This window comes from Puntigrus tetrazona, chromosome 16 (genome assembly GCF_018831695.1).
Source record: "Puntigrus tetrazona isolate hp1 chromosome 16, ASM1883169v1, whole genome shotgun sequence".
NCBI classification, from domain to species: Eukaryota; Metazoa; Chordata; class Actinopteri; order Cypriniformes; family Cyprinidae; genus Puntigrus; species Puntigrus tetrazona.
The window spans coordinates 18,990,542-19,014,094 of NC_056714.1; the positions used below are offsets into that span (position 1 = coordinate 18,990,542).

At 37.8% G+C, this 23,553-nt stretch overlaps 1 protein-coding gene across 1 annotated transcript; it reads left to right on the forward strand.

The window, feature by feature from the left end:
* The first annotated feature begins 12,009 nt into the window (after window positions 1-12,009).
* Window positions 12,010-22,698, forward strand: LOC122360019 (high affinity nerve growth factor receptor-like). The gene is made up of 8 exons (XM_043260301.1): window positions 12,010-12,365; window positions 16,355-16,429; window positions 16,549-16,620; window positions 18,589-18,657; window positions 18,828-18,979; window positions 20,090-20,232; window positions 20,497-20,635; window positions 22,220-22,698. The coding sequence occupies exons 1-8, from the start codon at window positions 12,187-12,189 to the stop codon at window positions 22,603-22,605; spliced, it is 1,215 nt and encodes a 404-aa protein (XP_043116236.1). The 5' UTR covers window positions 12,010-12,186; the 3' UTR covers window positions 22,606-22,698.
* The last annotated feature ends 855 nt before the right edge of the window (window positions 22,699-23,553 follow it).

Sequence of the window (23,553 nt, forward strand, 5' to 3'; positions counted from 1 at the left end):
ACATAACTGGTAAAGTCAAAATATTGACTTCCTCCACACGATGTGAAAAGCTGATTTTCTTGACTTATTTTCATTTGAAGAGTGTTCAATTAAAAGAACAGTGACTGCTTTTTAATTGAATTAAGTTTGCAGATTATAAGGCCGTCTTATTCCAGTTCTAGACTAATATTTTCAAACGTTATATTAACAGAATGTCTCGTTTAATCACGCTGTGTGTGATTAGCACATCTAAAAGCGTGACGTAGCGCGAGCGCATGTAAAAATCCTTCAACTTTTTTTTGCGTGCAGCTCTAATATTAAAGTACAGCTGCATGCGATTGTTTGGCAAGACGTGTTTGATGGGCGCGCGCCGCTTCTCCATTAATGTACCTGCTTTTCCAATGCTGCAATTTCATTTTCATTTTCCCCAGCAGCCAGTTGAGGAAATGGTGAAGCTCCACTCAAGCCCCCCACGGCCCCCCTCGGCCCCACAGACGGCCCAAACCTGAAGTGTTCTACTCCGTTAGGGCTCTTAATGTAAATTCCATTTCAGTGGCTATTATCCCTGCTTATTTTCCGGAGCTTTCCTTTAGTACTCCATGCATGGGGCCAGACGTGGCCATCGTCCAGCAGCAGCAGCAGCAGCATCACCCCGGGGAGCCCCACAAACTGCTTATTCAACAACTGCTCGCCATAAAGATGCGTAATGACATTTTAGAGGCAAAAAGGCCTGTGTGGTTTTTAATTCATATTTAATGGTCGTCAGGCTAAATAGGTCCACTGCCCTAAATGAGGACTCTCTCTCTCTTCCTTTCTCTCTCTCTCTCTCTCTCTTTCACTTAGGGCTGATGTTGAGAAAACTGTGTACTTTTTTCTAAATGAATCGCTGATCCCAGCTGCTGTTGTTTGTTCTGTCAGAGCTAAACAACACAAACATAAAACATGTGTAATAATTAGGGCCGTCAAATGATTAATTGCGATAATTCGCTAACAAAATACATATGTGTGTGTATTGTGTATATTTGTAAATACATACGCATGCATGTATATGTTTTAGAAAAATATAGTATTTTTATATAATAAATATATTTATGATATAAATTATATGAATATATAATAATTATATAAATATATATATATTATATATTATATAAATATATAAAGGAAACAAACTATGTATAATAATTAATGCTTGCAAACGATTAATTAATAAAAATCTCATTATTATATATATTAAATATATTTATTTATAATATAAATTATATGAACATAAATATTGACATTTAAATATTAAAATACATACTAATAATGTATAAATATATACTAAATATATAATTAAATAATCAAAATATATACTGTGTATTTATATATACAAAATACATATAAACAGAGCAAACACAAATATTAAACATAAACTTTTATTTTGGATGTGATTAATCGCGGACAGCTTTTTTTTGACTTCAGTTGAAAAATGATCTGATTTCAGTTAACATTTATTTTGTTTATTTTTTTTATGGATTTAATTTTAAGCAACTATAATGCGCATTATTCTAAATTATTGCTATTACTATTTAAATAATGTTTACCAAAAATGATAGTATTTTTTTCACAGACTTTGGAATTTGAAGGAAAGTCCACAATAACAAAGTCCCATTAAGGCTATTTGCTCTTAATAAATCATCACTTTCTATTTAAATGGGTTAAAGATGGGTTTGGAAAAGTACTATAGACCTGCTAGAAGCTCAATGTAGCAGGCTCTAAACTTAATAAGAGCACATTAATACTGGCAAATAATATAAAAACAGTTCCTAAATAATTAGCGCAATTGTGTAAGAAGCACAAAAGCCTTTAGTCAAAACATGATCATCACTCTCTCTCTCTCTCTCTCTCTCTCTCTCTCTCTCTCTCTCTCTCTCTCTCTCTCTCTCTCTCTCTGTCTCTCTCTCTCTCTCTCTCTCTCTCTCTCTCTCTCTCTCTCTCTCTCTCTCTCTCTCTCTCTCTCTCTCTCTCTCTCTCTCTCTCTCTCTCTCTCTCTCTCTCTCTCTCCCTCTCTCTCTCTGTCTGTCTCTCTCTCTCTCTCTCTCTCTCTCTCTCTCTCTCTCTCTCTCTCTCTCTCTCTCTCTCTCTCTCTCTCTCTCTCTCTCTCTCTCTCTCTCTCTCTCTCTCTCCAGACAGGGCTGAGGCGCTGAATGTAAATAAATCTATCAGGGCAAGGAGCTTGAATATCAAGTTACCACTCCTTACAATCAAGAGCCTTTTCATGCCACCCATGAGAGCCATTCTTGTAATGCTAGCACACTAGAGAGGCCCACAAATCATCTCTCTCTCTCTCTCTCTCTCACACACACACACACACACACACTCACGCACACACCCACACCTTATTATTTTTCCTCATAAACTCCCTCCCAATACCTCCCTGTTGCATCTAATCCTTCTTTCTTTCCGTTCGCTGACATCTTGTTTGTTTGATTGTGAAGAACAGAGGCAGAGGGATCTGAACGCTGGACGACCCGTGATTGATATCTGCTAGAATCTGGTTTGGGCTCATGTAGTCACTACACAAACATGTTGCGAGTACATCTGAACGATGAGACTATCTCTAGCCATGATCAATGTCAGGCTCGGCCGCTATCGATCTGTCCCTGTTGGCACAGCCGTGCTCTGACCGGGAACAGAAAATCTGCTTACAAGGGTCAGTGGAGTGTTTAGACAGACAATTGAAGAGGTCAGTAGCGACTAGTAAACACAGTAAAACCGATGAGCTCAAATGTGCTGCATGGTATGAAATACCAGTGCACCACAATGCTCATTTACTCACGACAAGTCAAAGACAATATTTTAGCAACTATAATAGAAATATTCGGGAACGTACGTACAATAAATAAATACATAAAGAGCATTTATTTGAAATTGACTGTTTTTACAGTCACTTTTGATGAACTGAATGGAACTCTAATAAAGAGTTTTAGAATCTCAAACTCATTTCTTACTGAATCTTTTCAAGCCCTGAAGCAAACACAGTACAGTACAGTACAGTTAGTCATGAGCCCGATGAGTGACGTACAGCAAAAAGCAGATAACTGCTAATTCGGTCACTGACCTGAATGTCTTTTTATCAGAATTAAAGCTTCTCATAAAGACAATTCAAGCTCATCCGACTTAAGTTCTTTCCTGAAACTGTCAGTGATTCATTATCGGATCAGTGAGTCATATGATGAAAAAGCCCATTTATAGATTTGTTTTTCAGAGAGAAAGAGAAAGTCTGTGAATCTGATCTCAAAAGTGAACAAGCACGGGCCGCTTTTGAGCGTGATGCCCATCTGTGTTATATTCCCACAGGAGACGACACGCAGCGTCTGTGACTGAGATACTTATCCTAAGTTATTTAAATAAAATAAATCACATACTTCTGAAAGTTGTGAAATCATTCTAAAATGTGACATACTGTTCCCATATAAAACAAGAAAGCGTTGCTCTTACTTAGGTATTGAGTCATGCCACACTCCTAAACGTTTTCCTGAGGGCTCTTGCTCATATTCACAGCACACAGCTTTCACTTCCTGTGAGGGAATGAGGAGAGCACGATGTACAGCAGCATTTAAAACTGAAGGACAATAAACATAACCACAGAATTTGCAATCATTTCATTTGTATTAAAATAGGGAAGTCCATACCTCAACTATAAATATAATAGCACACGAGACTGATATTGCTGAAATCACTTTCAGAGCTATTTTTTTCTCCAGCTGATGAATCATGCAAAAATTGACAGCCAATCATACAATAAAGAGCTTAAAGTGGCTCTCAAACACACGCACACGATGCTAGTGATTAGAATTATTTAATAAATGTTTTACTTTTATGGTTAGTTAGTCATATGTGGATGGGTTGGACCAAAATAAATGTTTTAGTTTGCATAACATGTGTTTGTTCTGTTTATATTTATTTGGATTTTCATTTTAGTTGAAGTTTAATAATCTTGTGATAATGCTTTTATTATTTAAAAAATAATGATAAAAAAAAATATATATATATATATATATATATATATATATATATATATATATATATATATATATATTTTTTTCATTATTTTTTGAAAATGATATGTATGTATGTATATATATATATATATATATATATATATATATATATATATATATATATATATATATATATATATATATAATTTAATTACTTAATTTTTACTTATCGCTCAGATGTCAAAGTGTTCTTCCTGTCCAGTTCTTGGTCCAGTCAGATTATTGCAGCTATGGCACTTGTTTAAAGATGATTTTAATGCACAGGCTAGTCGACCTCTTGCACTGGAACAAAACATCCCCAGTAAGTTTCCAATAATGACAAAAAAGGCAACGTTCCACGGTTGTGTTCAGGAATAGCTTCCATTTACTGCCAAATCATTGTGGCCTTATGAATAAATCATTATGCATAAGATAATATAATGCATCAAGGCATATTGCGCACAGACCTTTAACCCTCGGGTAGGTTATGAGATTAATCAAAGAAAATGCACTCACCCAGATATTTGGTTAATGTTTGGCCCCAAACGCTAAAGCACCCGATCGAAGGATCTCCATCAAACACTGAGAAGATAAAAAAGATTTATTTTTAATCTCATTAGTCCATCACTAAATTAGTCCATCACTAAAACATTATTTAAAATTATTTAAAACGATGATAATAGCAGCCATCACTCTTATTTTACAATATATTTTGTAATGTGTAAATGTAATAAAAAAAAACAATTTGTACAATTTGCATATAGTTGTTGTTAAATTAACTCATAATTAGTAGGTCATCAAATATTAATTCAGAATTCAGTTTTTTTTTCTTTTTTGGAATTCTAACTGTATATCTCAATTCATATATCTCACAATTTTATTCTCACAACTTATTCTTATTTTTCAATACCTTTTTTGTACATCTTACAATTTTGACTTTTCTTCTTTATTAAAGTTTAGAAAAGGGATATACAGAATTCATATCGAATGACAGATAAAAAAATTAATTCATAAAGCAAAATGGCAAAATTGTGACAGATAAAACAAAAAAAAAAGTCTGAATTATGAGATACAAAGTTGTGAATATTATACATTTTTTCGAAAGAATTGCGAGACGCAAACTCTGAGGGAAAAAAGTTAGAATAACCTCAGAGTTGCATGAAAAAAGTGAGAACTGTGAAAAAAAAGTCACAATTTTGAATTTTTCTTCTACCAGCAGCAAGCAACTGCACAGCTAAAAAAAAAAAGTTGATATTCTTCTAACCAGTTATTATTGAAGCAGAAATGGACAGATGAAAATACATGTTTTGGTTTTTTTGTACAGTTTCTTCAAGGATCAGAGATGCTGGACATTTCATGTCTTCTTGTGAATGGCAATCGACCCTGAGCGCCCTGAAGCTGTGTTCAGATCCACCAAACAACCTTGGGCTTTTTTGGAGCCTTTCATTTAAAGAAATTAAATACTATTTTTGCATTGAGGTCAGTCATGTAATTGGGCTATTTCATAATGATACATTATTGTAATTGAATGGATCCGGACCGAGACCGAACTTGATGAGATACATAGGATTAGTCAATACAGAGTGAAGCTTCTGATTCCTCTCTTGCCTCTGCTCTTTCTTTATTAGAATATTTACGAGGAAGCGTTGCTGCTGATGATAGAGCCTTCTTGAGAATGAAAAAAAAACACATAATGAAATCATTATGCTTTAATTTCAGCTAAGAGGGGCAGTGGAGATTAGATGGTAAGAGTGAGCTAATAACGTATGAAAGAAGTAGAAATGGAGACAACAACTGTAAGTGCAAGTCAGAATGGAGAGTGGGAGAGGAGATGCTGCATGTTCATTAGTCTTTGGCGAAGCGCTCCTCGAGTTTCGGCTCATCTGCATGAAGACGGGCTTCTCGTGTCCCTAATGAGAGAACCTAGATACAGTTACATTACCAAAACCCCCAGCAGCACGAGCCAATCGATCCCAGGTTTACCCCAGCGAGTCTCACTAACACTGCTGCTCTGATCGCTGCGATTTGGGTGTTGATGGGGTTTGCTTCCTGGTAGAGAGTTGATGTTAGGGGAAGATGAGGCAGAGATGGCCACACCCTGCAATAGAAAAACATCTTTGCGTCTGTAAAAACATCGCTTTGAACAGGCCATCCGAAAGCTGAAATGTGCATTAAAAAGCAGGTCCATTGTTTGCTTTGATTTGCACCCTATAAACCCATCACACCCCAGCAATCACCTACCAATGCCCTAGCAAACAATTGGAACACCCTACAAACAATAAAGCATGGCCCTGCTGAAGACACAGGATACCATAACAAGTGGTATTACCAACCAGAACACCCAAACAAACACATAACACCCTAAAAACAAGTTAAACATCTGCTGAAACATCTCAGATCACCATAGCATCCAAACCACAGAGCCTGATAAAAACTTCTCAGATCACCATAGCAACACCCTAGAAAACAACCAAAAAACTGCAGCCTACTACAAACTTCATCGGTCACCATAGCGATACCCTTAAAAATAAACAAAACACAAACGCCTAATAAAGAGTTCTCAGATCACCATAGCAACCCCCTAGAAAACAACCAAAACATGGGAGCCCACTAAAACGTCTTAGATCACCAAAGCGGCACCCTAGAAAACAACTAAAGCCTCGTCCACATGAAAACACGTTTAGATGTATATCAATGCATTTTTTATCGCATAGGCATCTTGTCCAGACGGATTCAGTTGTTTTGTGAGAGTGAAACCTTTTTTTTAAAAACCGGGTCCCACATCGGATAAATCTGAAAATGCCACCTTTGTGTTTCGTGTGGACATCCAATCCATATATTTTCTGAAACGAGGATGTCATCAGCCCATGTTTCTCACCCCTACTCAGACATGGCTACATCACGTAACACAAAAACACTGAGCGATTATCTTTTTATTAACTAACATTAACATAGATGAATAAACAAGAAGGTTTATGAGCATGGTCCAAGTCTTCTTTACATTGTTTTACAATGCCATAGCGACACCCTAGGACACAACCAAATCTCCAAAGCCCACTAAAAACTCCATAAAACGCCATAGCAACACCCAAGAATAAAAACAAAACAGAAGAGTTTGTTAAAAAGGTCTTAGATCACCATAGCAACACCCTAGTGAATAACCAAAACACTATAGCCTGCTAAAAATGTCTTAGATCACCACAGCATAGACACAGCAACACCGTAGAAAAACACCTAAAACACAAAGCCTGCTGAAATTGTCTTGGATTGCCATAGCAACTGCTTAGCAACCACATTCCAACACCCTAGAAAAGAGCTAAAAAACAATGCAACCTGCTAATACCCAATTCACCAAAGCAACTGCTCAGCGATTAATCACACAGCAACTCTAGACAAAATCTAAAGCAGCATAACAACTTATCAGATCACCATAGCAACAGCACAGAAATCAAATAAAATCCACAGAGCCTGCTAAACAACAACACACAGAAAAATATTCCATAATTACATGAAAAACTTTGTTTAAAAAAAGAAAAGAAGAAGAGTGTGCTTCGGTGAGCTTAAGAACCACTATACAATCTTTTCAGACTGAGGGTGAAAGGTCGCTTTTTAGGAGCTGCAATAAATTCACAAAGCTTACAGTGTAATTTTAATTTGACATTACTCATAATTTAACCAGATATGCAGATCCAGCATGCACATGCAGGTCAACGGTTTGCTTTATTGTGCGTGTCAGAGGACAGCATAGTGTGGAGATCCATATATTAACCACTGCAGGTGTAAAAGCCTTTCCTTGTACCGGTTCCAGAAGTGCTTTTACTCCGGCCCACTTCGCACTGGTCTCTCTCTGTGGCAGGACATTAGTTTGATGTGGATTGAGTAACCTGCAGTCCGGTCACTACTCTCCCCTTCTGCCATCAGACCTCCCTTCATCACCGCTGAATAAGAAAAAAGTAAAAAATAAATAAATAAATAAATAAAATTCACTAAAAGGACATTTTTTAAAAAAATAAAAAAATAAATAAATAAACAAATAAATACAAATATTTTTATTATTTAAAAATGAATGAATAAATAAATATATACATTTATTTTAGTGACAAATTGTATTTTTTGTACCCCCAAAATCAAGATATTTGTAAATAGATGTATTTTCGAATTGATGAATGAGTGAAAACATAAATATGTGTTTATTTTAGACTTAAAGGGACACCCCTTGTTAACAATAAATAAATAAATAAATAAGACAAAATGTATATTTTTAAATAAAATGACTACTTTTTAAAATGCTATTTGAAACATGTATCACTGAATATTTCATTTTGCTTCATACTGTTTTTAAACAATACGCTACTATTCGGTTTTGAACAGTCTCTGAAAAAGGTCTGCTTCTTTGTTATTTGGAAGCTGCAGCCATTAGCAGTAGTTTTGTTGTGTGGGAGTGGTGAATTTGGCCTGTAATTGAATTATTCTCTGCTCTGATTGGCTTGACAGACTTGTTCAGCATATCCTGTTTAAAATCACTGATACTTCCTACGCCTAACTTTAATGGACTGGGAGGGCACACCGGAAAAAAAAAAAATGACAGTCATTTTTACAGAAAAACAAGAAGTCTGTAAAAAAAAAAAAAAAAAAAAAAAGCACCATACAAGTCATCCATGAGTCATACTAAGTCATGTATTAATATTCTGTCTCTATACTGATTCAATTCACTAAATAATCTAAATAATTTATTCACGAATCAGTCCTTACTGAATAACATGACATGGCTTCTGCAGATTTTTAAGCTTGAACGCAAAAGAAGAAATTAAAAATAAGCCAAATATATGATTTCAAATCTTTTTTTTAAGTGTTTGGATGGAATAACACAAGGGAGAGAAATTCAGCCAGAATCTGAAGTTTTCCGTCAGACTATTCCCTAAATTCACAAGACCCGTGAGGTGCGTAACGGTCAGCGTGGATGTTTCTCTAAGTTGTTCTATAAAACGCGCCGAGGGAGTATTAACAGCCGGCCTCTACTCATGCTGACGGTTTTCACCATTTCAAAAAGAGCGAGAACGCGCTGAAATAAATCAATGGATTGTGGAAGCACACAGGTACACTGCTAGATGTAAAGAGGTAAACAACTGAGGCAATAATAGAGTCTGGAATCTGCGAAATGGTCTTAAAAGCCTCTTCACAAGCTGAGCTTTTAAAGAGCACGAGAGAACCGTCCAAACTCTCGAGTTGCCATTTTAGGGCCACGGGATAGAAAACCACCATAGATGGATTTTTCACTCGCCCCCTCGTTCTCTCTCTCTCTCTCTTTCTCCCTATCTCCAGCTACATTTCTATCTTTGCTGATCCTGATGAGGAGGAAAGAGAGGAGGAAGTCTGGAGCCATCACTATGTCCTTATTGCAGCAGAAAAAGGCTCTGCTCGGGTCCTGCCAGTAATTGTGGTCAGGGCACTATGACCTTACTGCTGCGTGTATGAAGACTCTCTGAGAGGGAGGCGGGACACAATATTTATCCCTTATGGGGGGATGAGGCTCTGCAATCACAGCAGTCGGCCAACAACATCCATCCTCCTCTTGTACCCTTTCAGTAGCAGAAAGCCTCGAGTGGCTCCGAGCTGAAGGCACAAATCACATGGAAAAATACAACAAGCACAGCTGGATCTGTAACACACCAAAGGAAAAGATGTTTAATATCAATGAGATAAAAAATCTACACAGTGTCAAGGAGAACAAAATGAAATGAGAAACAAACAACATTTTTATCCCAAAATGACTCAAGATGTCTTTGATGTCAAGAGTCTGCAATCGAATGACATCTGACTAGATCTGAAGATCTGACTAGGACTTCAAATATTAATATATCCACTTTCAATTATTAGCTTTGTGCAATGCCAATGAGGTTGTATTTTTTATGTACGTGAGATTTTAAGAGAAATAGATAAACTTTGCTATTTAACTTAGTTATTAGTTAATAAGAACGATAAAAAAATCTTAATGTTAATTTCAAGAAATCAAAAGTTGTATCTGTTAAGATCGAATGAACCTGAGCTAACATGAAATAAAATGATCGTTGTTATTAATGCTAGTTAATGCATTAGCTATGGTTAACTCTGAAGGGCTATTAAACGTGTTTGAACGTATTATTGGGTTATTAAACGTTACCGACAAAGTTGATACTTAATGAAAATGTCTTCTGAATTGTAAAAGAGCAATTTTTCTGCAGGGAAAATATTAGAAGAGAAAAATCTTTAATTATGTCTTTTTAACATATCTCAGTCATTTATAACAAAAGGAATAAATAGCAAACGCAAATATTTAATTTGTAATTTGTAAGTTTTTAAGAAGAGATCTCAGTAAGTTTTAAACTGTAATTTTTACTAAAATTTAAAAACATTTTATGCTTACTGTAAATGTCTACCGAGCAATAAAAGGACATGTAATGTCTCTCTGGGACAAAAAGAAGCAAAGAAAAGTATTTTTTTTATTATCTCAGCAATATGAATGGAGAGCAATTGGTGACTTTTGCTAAAGCCTCCTGCTTCTCAGATTTATTCTCCTGAGAAAAAAACCCTTGCATGTCATCTAGAGTTTCAGAAGACATCTCAAAATGTCTCAAATTGTGCTCAGATTTCCTAGGATCCAAAAGTCTGCAATCAAAAGTCAGATATCACAAAAAGAAATTGAACATTTTCATCACATTTTAGAGTTAAAGTCTATTCACCTGCTCATTGAGTGAATCGGCAATGAGCATAAATACAGTTAAAGTAAAGACTTTTGCATGTCTTCTCAGATTTACTCTCCTAAGAAAAACACCCCAGTAATACACTTTTCTCCTCAGATGATACTGAACATAAAATATCACACAAAGTGCATATGATTTGGGAGTTTAATGTATTTATTAAAACATTTATTTTAATGTAACTTCACTTTCCTTGTAAAGCTGTGATAACTATTGTTTTCCTCATGAACACAAAAATCTGTATGATTTTATTAAATTTGTATTTGGAGTAGTTAATAAATGTCTCCGTTAAGTCAGGCAACCCAAATAACATGCATTAGAAATCTGGAAGAGCCATTACAATAAAGAAGACCTTTTTAGATGACATGTTCTCTGATTTTTGTCACTAATTCAATACTTTAACAATTCAAGCTTTAGTTTTTATATTTCCAACCATTTATCCAATTTATTCCAATGTGTTCTTTTGCTAGACTATAATTGTATTTTGATGTATTGATAAAATATTGTTAATATGCTGGTAATTCTGTGTATTTTATTGAAGTTCAGCTATGAAATGCAAAAGATGAAGCCTGAATAAAGCAGTTGGTGTGAACCACTAACTGGTGTTATTGAATATTTAACAAAATGTAACAATGGTAACAATAATAAAATAACAATATAATGCTGTACGTGTTTTTATAGCACTCTTAAAACTACTGTACCTGGTTTTACAGTAATTTTATTATGGTACACAATACAAAAAGGACTGGATAATAGTTGCCAGTAAGCAGAGATGGACAACAGTGTAGTATTTTTATAAAATTTAAAAAGTATCTGTACTTTATAAGTGTTTTTCTTTGGAAAACGTTTACTTGCATTCATTCCAATGCGTAACACATACTTTTTTTTTTACCGTCATGCTTACATTAAAAATGTAGCATTTCTTGTACTATAGTAAAACTTTCAGTTATTTTTATTCGAGTAAAAGTGAGAAAGTGGCAGATTTCTAATGCAATTAAGTATTAAATTATGTTTAGTACGAAACGCGGCACAGTAAAAAGTACAATATCAAGCTTGAATGTTGTGAAGTGAAAGTTTTGTAAAAAAAAAAAAAAAAATGCTCAGATAAAGTGTACAGGCACTTGAAAAATGTACTTTTAAAGCAGAGAAAAAAAATACTTTGCTACCGACCGCCTCTGCTATTAATTTGAACTTTTTACATTGTGCCCTTTGATCACTGAAAGTCAAGAGTTGTTTTTTTTTTTCTAAGCTCAAAGTTCTCAGTCAGCTCTAACAGGTGGAGCTCTTGAGAGGTAGTGAGAGGAGGAGAGCTCAATAGCTCAGTTCCTGGATGGGATCATAACCCTGAGTGCTGGCCAAGAGAAGAGCCGCTTCTCCTCACGTCCAGAGTTGCTGCTGCAGGGTGGAGTTTCTCCCAGGATAACAAAACTCACTCGAACCCCACCATGGCTGACCGTAAGGTGGCCCCGGTTGCGGTTGCGCTTCTCGTCCTGGTCGCGCCAGCCCTGAGCGGATGCCCAAGCGCCTGCCGCTGCTCCTTCGCCATGCTTCAGTGCCTGGAGCCGGACGGAATCAGCAGCATCCCCGCGCTGGCGGCGCAGGAGAGCGAAAACGTCACTGAAATGTAAGTTGAGTTCGGCATTTAGCCGGTTTACAGTGAGAAAAAGTTGTGGAAGTTCAGAGCTTGATCTTGGAAGGAGGTGGAACGGGTGGCCGGTTCAGTCAAAGCGATTGGCCTTCGTGAATTTTAATGGAGAAATCTGGGCATTCGGATATGTATAGCCTATGGTGGGTTTTTCCTGGCAGACCACTTATCTGCTTTTACATGCATTTCACTTAATTTGTGGAATCAGGATGCAGAACTTTCTGAAAACAAGGCAATCCTTAGGAACTGGAAGTTTATTTCGAGTCTCGAGTACTCCTTCGCTTCCGAGAAACCACGGAAACGTGACAGAACGATCGGACCATACAAGTTAAGCAGCGTATTTCCCCTTTTGTTTTTTGGTCATTTTTTTGTCTTGGATTCCCCCTATAACGACCCCAACTTCCTCATCCTCCTGGATCGCTCTCTCGAGGGCTATACTAAGGACTTACTCGCCCTCGCGAACGACTCGCGCTTCCCGGACAGCTTCCTGTGCTCAATCCATTTCCGAGGACTAAACATCACCACACGAGCGAAGCTGTCCGGGAATGGCCCTCGAGAGAGCGTCGCCGCATACATCGAGTGGGTGCTGGTGTCCTGCAAATCGTCAATGACTGTTGCACTGGAGGACATAGACACCAGCCCCACTACAGATCCAGAACCCAGCCCATCATCTCCCCGTGTCGCGGAGTCTAAGCCTGTGTCCACGGAGGGCGCAGTCGCAGAGTCTAGGAAGACCACGGAACCATCGCTGAGGAGAGCGACAGAGCCGTGGAGCGTCACCGGACCCGAGCCGACTGCGACAGACCAGGTGCGTGGGCCGGCAACAGAGCTTGCCGTGGTGGAGACAGCCGTTGACAGCGAGATCGCGGAGCTCCGCCCACTGCACATCGGCTGAGGATGAGCTGATTATCCACCTGGGGCTGCTGGATCTACAAGAGGAGCTGGACGATGTGGATTTGGACTTAGACTGGGCACCTCCCCTGTATCCTGAGTTTCTGGTCCCGCCCTGCCGTCCTGATAGCCCGCTGGTCCCGCCCAGCCGTCCTGTTAGCCTGCTGGTCCCGCCCAGCCGTCCTGTTAGCCCGCTGGTCCCGCCCAGCCGTCCTGAATGCCTGCCTCAAGAGCGCACCCTAGAGACTGTTCCCTGTGCGCTCCCCCGAGTTCCAGTGCCCGCGCCTCGCGCACCCCGCCCGCGCCCGAGCTGAAAGTTGAAAGACTGAAGTAGTAATAGCAGTATTATATATATATATATATATATATATATATATATATATATATATATATATATATATATATATATGAAAAAATGTATATAAAAAAATATATATATATATATATATATATATATATATATATATATATATATATATATATATATCTTCTTCTTCATCTTCCGCCTATCCGGGGCTGGGTCACGGGGGCAACAGTCTAAGTAGGGACGCCCAAACTCCCCTTTCCCCAAACACTTCCTCCAGCTCTTCCGGGGGAACACCGAGGCGCTCCCAGGCCAGCCGAGAGACATAGTCCCTCCAGCGTGTCCTAGGTCTTCCCCGGGGCCTCCTCCCGGTGGGACATGCCCGGAACACCTCCCTTGGGAGGCGTCCGGGAGGCATCCGGAAACAGATGTCTGAGCCACCTCAGCTGGCCTCTCTTGATGTGGAGGAGCAGTGGGTCTACTCCGAGCTCCTCCCGAGTGACTGAACTCCTCACCCTATCTCTAAGGGAGCGCCCAGCCACCCTACGGAGGAAACTCATTTCGGCCGCTTGTATCCGGGATCTCATCCTTTCGGTCATGACCCAAAGCTCATGACCATAGGTGAGAGTAGGAACGAAGATCGACCGGTAAATCGAGAGCTTCGTCTTGTGGCTCAGCTCCTTCTTCACCATGACAGACCAGTACAGTGACCGAATTACTGCAGAAGCTGCACGGATTGTCTGTCGATCTCTTGTTCCATCCTTCCCTCACTCGTGAACAAGACCCCAAGATACTTAAAATCCTCCACCTGAGGCAGGAGCTCCCCACCAACCTGAAGGGGGCAGGCCACCCTTGTCCGACTGAGGACCATGGCCTCAGACTTAGAGGTGCTGATTCTCATCCCAGCCGCTTCACACTCAGCTGCAAACCGCCCCAGCACACACTGTAGGTCTTGGCCAGATGCAGCCAACAGAACAACATCATCAGCAAAAAGCAGAGAAGCTATTCTGTGGTCACCAAACCAGACCCCCTCCGGCCCCCGGCTGCGCCTAGAAATCCTGTCCATAAAGATAATGAACAGGACCGGTGACAAAGGGCAGCTCTGTCGGAGTCCAACATGCACTGGGAACAAGTCTGACTCAATGCCGGCAATGCGAACCAAGCTCCTGCTCTGATCATACAGGGATCGGACAGCCCTTAGCAAAGGGCCCCTTACCCCATATTCCCAGAGCACCCCCCACAGGACACCACGAGGAACCCGGTCGAATGCCTTCTCCAAATCCACAAAACACATGTGGACTGGTTGGGCAAACTCCCAGGAACCCTCCAGCATCCTGAAGAGGGTATAGAGCTGGTCCAGTGTTCCACGTCCAGGACGAAACCCGCATTGTTCCTCTTGAAGCTGAGGTTCAACTATCGGACGGATTCTCCTCTCCAGTACCCTGGCATAGACTTTCCCAGGGAGGCTGAGAAGTGTGATCCCCCTATAGTTGGAGCACACCCTCCAGTCCCCCTTCTTAAAAAGAGGAACCACCACCCCGGTCTGCCAGTCCAGAGGCACTGTCCCCCGCGTCCACGCGATGCTGCAGAGGCGTGTCAGCCAAGACAGCCCTACAACATCCAAAGACCTGAGGTACTCCGGGCGGATCTCGTCCACACCTGGTGCCTTGCCACCGAGGAGCTTCTCAGCCAGGGTGATGGTCGAGTCCCCCACCAGGTCCCCGGCCTCTGCTCCCTCAGCAGGACGATAGAGTCCCCGGTTGGAGCACTTTCCAGCACCCCTCCCAAGGACTCCAAGAAGGCCGGGTACTCTACACTGCCATTCGGCCCGTAGGCACAAATGACAGTGAGAGTCCTCCCCCCAACTCGAAGTCGCAGGGAGGCGACCCTCTCATCCAACGGGTTAAACTCCAACACATGGCGGCTAAGCTGGGGAGCTATGAGCAAGCCCACACCAGCCATGATTAGAGACATGGTGCACAAAACCATGGCAACACCATAGATGGTTTTAGATAGTTTTTTACTTTGTTCTGAATTAGGGAACATGTCTCATGATACGGTCATACAGCTCTATAGTTTGATTCACTGAGCCATTGAAGAGAAACCATTTAAACATTTCTTACATTAAAGTTTTCCTTCCTGGAAGTACAAGTGCTTTTCAATGATACTGCGTGGAACTGAAAAGTAATCGATTTGAAAATACTTCACTGATGGTGTTTATGAGTCATATTAACGGCTGCAAGGGCACAGCACTATTTCATTTAACTTAAAGAGACCTAGGAAAACAAGTTTCTATTGCTATAAATGCTCAGGTGAACATTGGAGCATTCAAGCATTTATTTATTCATATGCATATACATAATGCAATGTTAGGGAGATGTCTTTATAATGAAACTTGAGGGGCTGCGTTTCCATGTTTTTCAATATTTCAAGAGTATTCAACAAGAAATTCAGTTTGAAAACTATTTTACTGCCATAGTGTAACATACTAAGGATGGGAACTGATAAAATCATGAAAAGTGGGCGTTACGTACCAGAAAGGTGTCTCGTGGTTGGAGAGGAAAGTAAGATGGATTTGTGGGGACATCATCTGAAAAGAGGTCATGAAATGCATCATGGACCAGGTTTGAATCAATGACATTGAGACAATATAATTAAAAGTGCCTGCTCTGGAAACCAACAGCAACTACCGCTCAGAACACTGTATCTTATAAAACTTTTAATATTTTAGTTGAATTTGTTCTTGAACGGTTCTTTCATTTCAACCTGTTAGATACATAGAGGGTCAAACCAACCTGGAGAACATCACAGATGTAGACCTCCCCAACTACAGAGAACTGAAGAACCTGTAAGTATAACAGTTTACAAAAGATATATGTATAAGATTCCAAAACATTTTCAGGTAACACACACACACATATATATATACTGTATGTATAGTTATATATGTTTATATTTCTATTTCAGGACGGTCACATATTGTGGGTTGCTGTACATCTCCGAAAATGCCTTCCAGCATAATTTCAAGCTGCAGTATGTGTGAGTGTTCTTTACATATAAGACTATCCTTCCCACAATACACTTGGGTCTCAGGGCTTGTACCTGTCAATCACCGCGAAACCCTCTTCCCTTCTGAAGAGTGAAGCTGCTTTATTGGTCTCAGGTGGTAAAAACCCAAGACACGTTTAAAGTTAGCCATCAGCCAAATTAATACTGAGCAAAGATTTCCACATTTCACTTCCAGAAATCATTTGAATGCATTAATTTTCCTGTAATTCAAAGGGAAATTGGCGGAGATTTGTTTATCATATATTTCAAGGGCGTAGGAATAGTCTGAAAAACTGTGTTCGGTGGGGTTGAGGACGCTTTATATGAATATTAATTACATAACATTAATTACATGCATCCTGTAGTTTTTTTGAAATGCAAAAGTGAAACAAAGGCTTATAAGAACATTTTTTACCATCTCTCTCTCTCTCTCTCTCTCTCTCTCTCTCTCTCTCTCTCTCTCTCTCTATCTCTATCTATCTATCTATCTATAGAAATAATGTCATACTCATTTGGGACTGATTTGAGGGTAAATAAATAATTAAAACGTATATTTTAGGCAAATATTTATTTTTAAATCTTCAAATATTATAATAATGGTTTCCATAGATTTCATAAAACCCATAAATACAGGAAATCAAACTATTATTTCATAACAAACCTGTATGCAGTTATCTTTTTTCTAAGTGTTTTAGAACCACTTCACTTTTTCTGGAAATAGGAAAAATCTGCGGGAAATGAAAAGTTATCACACAAATTGCACAGGGAGCATATCTCTCAAGCTGGGAACTACTTTCCTCAGGCACGTGATATCAGTGAGCCTGCTCCGGCCATGGTGCGGCAGCAAACTTTCTTGATTACTACGCCGGAATGAGAGTATAGTTCCTAATCATATCGAGAAATCGCTAATATTCAATTTCCGCCAGTCCATGTACACTATTTAACTTCAGTAGAGTCAAGTTTTAAATAGGAAAATATAAAAACTTTTTGGTCATTTTTGAACAAGGTGCTACTGGTCTATTCAGATTCAGACCAGGAGATCGGCTGAATAGATTCCAAAAAGGTAATGCTGATTAACTCTGGGGGAGCTGGAGAATGATCTTATTTCCAGAAAAAGTGAAGTGTTCCTTTAAAAAATTCTGAATATGGAACATGCCCTTATGAAAGCGTACTTTTTGAATCGCAGTACAATGTCGCTGGATGAACAAAATAGGAAAAATAACATTACCTCGGTTTTATGACCTTGAACTCTACTATGTACACAATAAAAAACATCAAATTTAAAGAACCTTTTAGAACCTCCTCAGCACTGACTATAACATAAAAAGATAAATAAATAGTAATAAATAGTAAATAAATTTTTTTGTATGTTTTACAAGAAAAAATGGTAACACTTTACTTGAAGCCTTTTTTTAGAATGCAATATAACATTTTTAAATAACAATTTAATGGTAATGCCAGCTAAAGCACCTTAAACTGCATTATATGATCTCATGTACTGATATCACATTTATTATGCTTTATAATACCCTTCAAACTAATTTAAGTCTGTCAAAATTATTTTAGAAAATAGATATTGCATCATAATGTATATTATGATGATGATATGTTGCAATTTATACTGCATTACGTGTTAAAAACAATTTTTTCTTATTACTTGCTGTTTCTACATTAAATTCATTAGCAATTTCTGAGTACAGACTGTTTCTAAAACCCTTTTGTTCAGTGTAGCATCACAGCAGCCTTTTTACACCATTTACACTCTTCAAAAACACAAAAACCTAGTTATGTGATAAAATTCCTGCAAACGTGTTAAACTATCCTTACCTGAGCTGTCTGCACATATTTTTTTAAGAGAAATAGCACTGTTTATAGGACATACTGTACAATAGTAGTACTGAATGCAGAACATGCATCTCCCTTTGGCATGTGTACTTCACGTCTTCTCTTCTTTTACAGAAACCTGGCCTTTAATTATCTGGCGCACATCAGTTGGAGAGTGTTCCAATCAGTCCCTCTGTTGAGTCTGTGAGTAACACACTGCACTCAGATTTACAGATTTATTCTGCTCCGAAAATGTGAACAATTTACCTCTGTCTGAAATGTTTCAATGATACAGCTGAGGTCTTACGTGCATATTATTTTTCTGAAAGCATGAAATAAGCATAAGAAATGTCACCCGCTTCTCTTTTGCACAGAGTCTTGAGGGACAATTCGCTCACCTGCTCGTGTGACATTTACTGGCTTCAGCAGTGGCACAGAAAAAGACAAAGTGACGCTGATTCTCAACAAACCTGCATCCACAACGGCAACAGCATTCAGCTGGATTCATTTGAAATGGATAACTGCAGTACGTGCTCCTATCTGGAATAAACGTGCCATTTAACTTATTCTGTCCCAGTTTAGAGACAATAAGCAAGCCGGTCATTCATTGATTGCTCCAAAACTTGGGACAGAGACATCCATTTGAGTGACCCATGACCCATTCATCATTATTTATGGGGTCGCACTTTATATTAGGTGGCCACACTTTATATTAACTACCATGTGCTTACATCAGAGTATCGTGTTCATATCACATTAAAAAACACTTTCGTGTAAGTACATAGTAGTCAGACCCATCTAATGTAAAATTGGACCATTTATGGTATTTACAAAATATTGGATACTTTACAATATTAAATCCACTATTGTGCATTCATTAGGGCTGTAAGATTTTATCAAAAAAGTCTTTTGCACTAAGGCCGAATTTATTTGATCAAAAATACAGTAAAAACTCTAAAATATTACTGAAATTCAAAATAATCATTTTATATCAGAATATATTTAAAAATGCTATTTATTCCTCGTGATGCGAGACTGAATTTGCAGCATCATTAGTCTAGCTTTCAGTGTCACAGGATCCTTCAGAAATTATTTTAATGTTAAAACAGTTGGACTGCTTCATATTTTGTGGATCTTTAATCTGTTCTTTGGGACTCTTTGATAAACAGAAACTTCGAAAGAACAGCATTCGGTTAAGTTTTAAAATATAAATAGAAATTTGTCTTAACTGTCAACTTTGAACAATTCAATGTTTCCTTCCTCAAGAGAAGTACTGACTAAATCTAATCTAAAGCTCAAAGTAACACTTTAGAATAGGAAACACCTTATTCACTATTACCTATGACTTTAATAAATTCTTAATTTTCTGCTTATTAATAGTTAGTAAGGTACTTGTTACGTAGGGTAGGACTTGGGTAGGACTAGGCATGTAGAATAAGGCATTAATATGTGGTAATTACTACTAATAAATTGATAATATTATAATAATATGCATGCTAATAAGCAACTAGTTAAAAGACCCTAAAATAAAGTGTTACCTTAACCTTTTTGAATAGTAGCGTATTCATAAAAATACAACACTTCCTGATCTTCTTAACCATCGAGTTCTCATAACTACATGTTTTGCGGTCTGCAGGTATTCCCGAGGTCACAATTCACCCCTCAACACTGACCACTCAAGAAGGTGGAAATCTGACATTCACCTGTCTGGTGACAGGAGTACCAACACCGGTGATCCGCTGGAGAACAGAGCACCTACAGTCCAACTGGACCCTGCAGGTACGTGACACTGCTTTCAGATAAGGACATGAAATCTATGGAAAGTGATTAACCACGTAACAATGAAGATCACATGAAAACACGCAATCATAACTCTAAACTGAATCACTTCTGCTGCAGCATTCCTCATTTGTAGGCCACTTTGGACAATTAAGAATTTAAAAATGGCTGAAAGGACCACTTATCCCTGGCCACTAAAATCTGGACTTCAAAAGTTGTTCGCTTTTGTCAATTAAACTTGCCTACATCCATCCTTGTCCACAGCGAGGAATCTGGGGATCAAGCCTGGAGCTGATTCTGTACATGAGGAACGTTTCTTCTGGAGACAACCTGCACAACCTCACCTGTGAGGCGGAGAACCGGGCAGGAATGGGAGAAGCCGTGGTGCAGCTGGACATTGAATGTATGTGATACAATTTTCCATTATTTAATTTAAGCCGGGTTTTTTTTGTAAGATGTTATTACCCTCAGGAGAAGCAAGTTGTTTTGCATAAATGCCTAGCAGTGTATACTGAAAATAAAAAAAAATCTAATTTCTTATATATTTAATGTATTATACAATGTATAATACATTAAATATATTTAGTCATCTTGCTGCTCTTTTATTACTCATTTTCACTTAATATTAGTTTACACAGTAACACTTCATGTTAGTGTCTTTTAACTAGTCGCTTATTAGCGTGCATATTACTTGAATATTATCCATTTATTAGTAGTAATTAAGCACATATTAACGCCTTATTCTACGAGACCTTATTCTACATCTTAGTAACTACGCCTTACTAACTCTTAATAAGCAGCAAATTTGAATTTTATCGAGTGAAAAGTTGTAATTAATAGTGAATAAGGGTTCCCTATTCTAAAGCGTTTACCGTTAAGTGTATACTTTTTATTTAGTTTGCTATGATGGCGACATTTCTCATTTTCATTGACCCTTTTCATCCAGTATTTATATTTGACAGTAGTTAAGCTTTACTTTAATTTAAAAAACAGTTTTATACAGGTTTAGTAACGGATAATAACCCTGCTCTTGACAGCAAGCAATAGCACCGCAAGATTTTCCATTGAAAATCCTCCCATATGACCGCACTCCACACCGCAGCAAATTATCACTGTTTATCACCTCCTCGTCAGAAAGAAGAAAAACAGTGCTTGACTTCAGACAAATGTATAGCCATCAGGGGAGCGATAATGACTGTCAAATAAAAATCACACCATGTTATCCTACACAATATGAAAGATTTTCTTTAATTATTCTTTCCTATAATAAAGTTAAAAAATAAATTCTTTAGTACATTATTTCAATTCATTTATTATTATTATTATTAAAATTAATATAACTATAAATCTCAAAATATATATTTTAATAATATGTATTTTTAAGCTGATTTAAAAAAATAGTATAATGCAAAATTAATAATAATAATAACAGTAATGAAAAATATATACTTTTTTAAATCACCTTTGAAACAAATGCTTATAATATTAGAGTAGGAACCTCCTGTATATTAATTAAATTATCAAATATAAAAAGGCTTTCGCACATTTTTCCAAAAGAAAGAAAGAAGGTACTTATTACATTCTCTAATGCGATCAGTGTGATAAACAACTAAAATGCACACAGAAATCACAAAGAAAAAGACACAAAACTTATAGTTATATAATTTGGTAACACTTTACAGTAAGGTTAATTAGTTAACAATATCAGTTAACATGAACTAAGAATGAACAATACTTCTAAAGCATTTATTAATATTTGTTATTAGTTAATAAAAAATAGTAAACATGTGCTCTTAACATTAAATTGCTCTTCAATAGTGTTTTCTTAGCCTTAACTTTCACATTACCCCTAAGTTTTACATAACCCCTAAATGTTATCAAAAGTAATTGAACCTCCAAACAGGCAGAAACCATTCAATATGAGCTGATACTGACTGTGCCGATGTCTCACTGCACACGTGTGTGAACTCATTCCCTGTGTGTTTAGTTCCAGTGCGGATCTTGTTTCTAAAGGACCCAGAGCCGCAACATCACTGGTGTTTCCCATTCGCTGTGGACAGCAATCCTCCCGCCAGCATCAGATGGCTGTACAACAACCTGCCTCTCATTGAAACACGTTACTCCTACACCGAACTCATCCGAGATGACGGCTCCATTCAATACGGCTGTCTGTTCCTCAACAAGCCCACGCACCTCAACAATGGCAACTACACGCTCATCGTGGAGAACAAACTGGGCAGAGACCAGGCTACATGCTACGGGAAGTTCATGGACAATCCTTTTGACCCCTCTGACCCGGAGGGCATCATTCCTGCACTGATAAAAGTGTTTCGCTTGATTTACTTAAAAAATATGATGAATTTTTTTGCATAATTATATATCGTAGTTGAAACAAGACTAGTCTTTGTACAAACTACATAATTTTACGGTTTGTTGAAATAAAATTTGCACATAAAGTTAACTTAATTTAGCATTTCTCTAATCATTTTTTTTGTGTGTGTGATCTACATGACTTTAATAGCTTTAAATGTGTATTTTTGATTGATTCCAATGAATCTTTTACATTTCCACATTGCACATTTCAAGTTAGATCTACTCCAATTTTCTAATTAGTAACAGAGTATTCTATTAAAAGTATGAATGTAAATAGCTTATTTTTTAGTACCATTTACTATTTCACCATTGGTACTTCAATGGAATACCAGTAAAATGTACTCAAATATTAAAATTTAGTTAACATAAACTGACATTTTGGCCATCTCATTTACATTGTGCAAAATTTTCCACGAGTCACATTTCTGACTTAACAGTCAGATTCACTTTAAATGCATCAGAAACATCATGCATTGTAAACATAACAGACTCACAAAGTGCATAATAGAACTTGAGAAATTGTAAACTGTAAAACTTTACCAGAACTTAAACCTTCTAGAATAAACAATAGCTTATAGGCCAGAAAGCTGACTTTGAGGTTATGGACTTTGGGGAGAATTTTTTGATTTCCATCCTCCAGCTCCAGGAAGCTCTTCTGGAAAGCCCGTGTTTCAGTTTTTTGGGGTAGCTTAGTGTTGTATAACAAAAAGATATAAGTTCACATTGGGCAAAATATTTTCAGTGAGTCACGCGTTTCTCACTTCTTCACAGTCGTGTTGTCTTTAAATGCACAGTAAAAAAACAACAACAACAACAACAACAACAACAACAACTCACAAACATGGTCCCCATATGAAAACGTAGTCGTGCAACATGAAAAAGTGTATAAGATAACCTAAGAGATTGAACTCTAAAACTTTACCATAGGAACTCAAAAGCCTTTCCTCA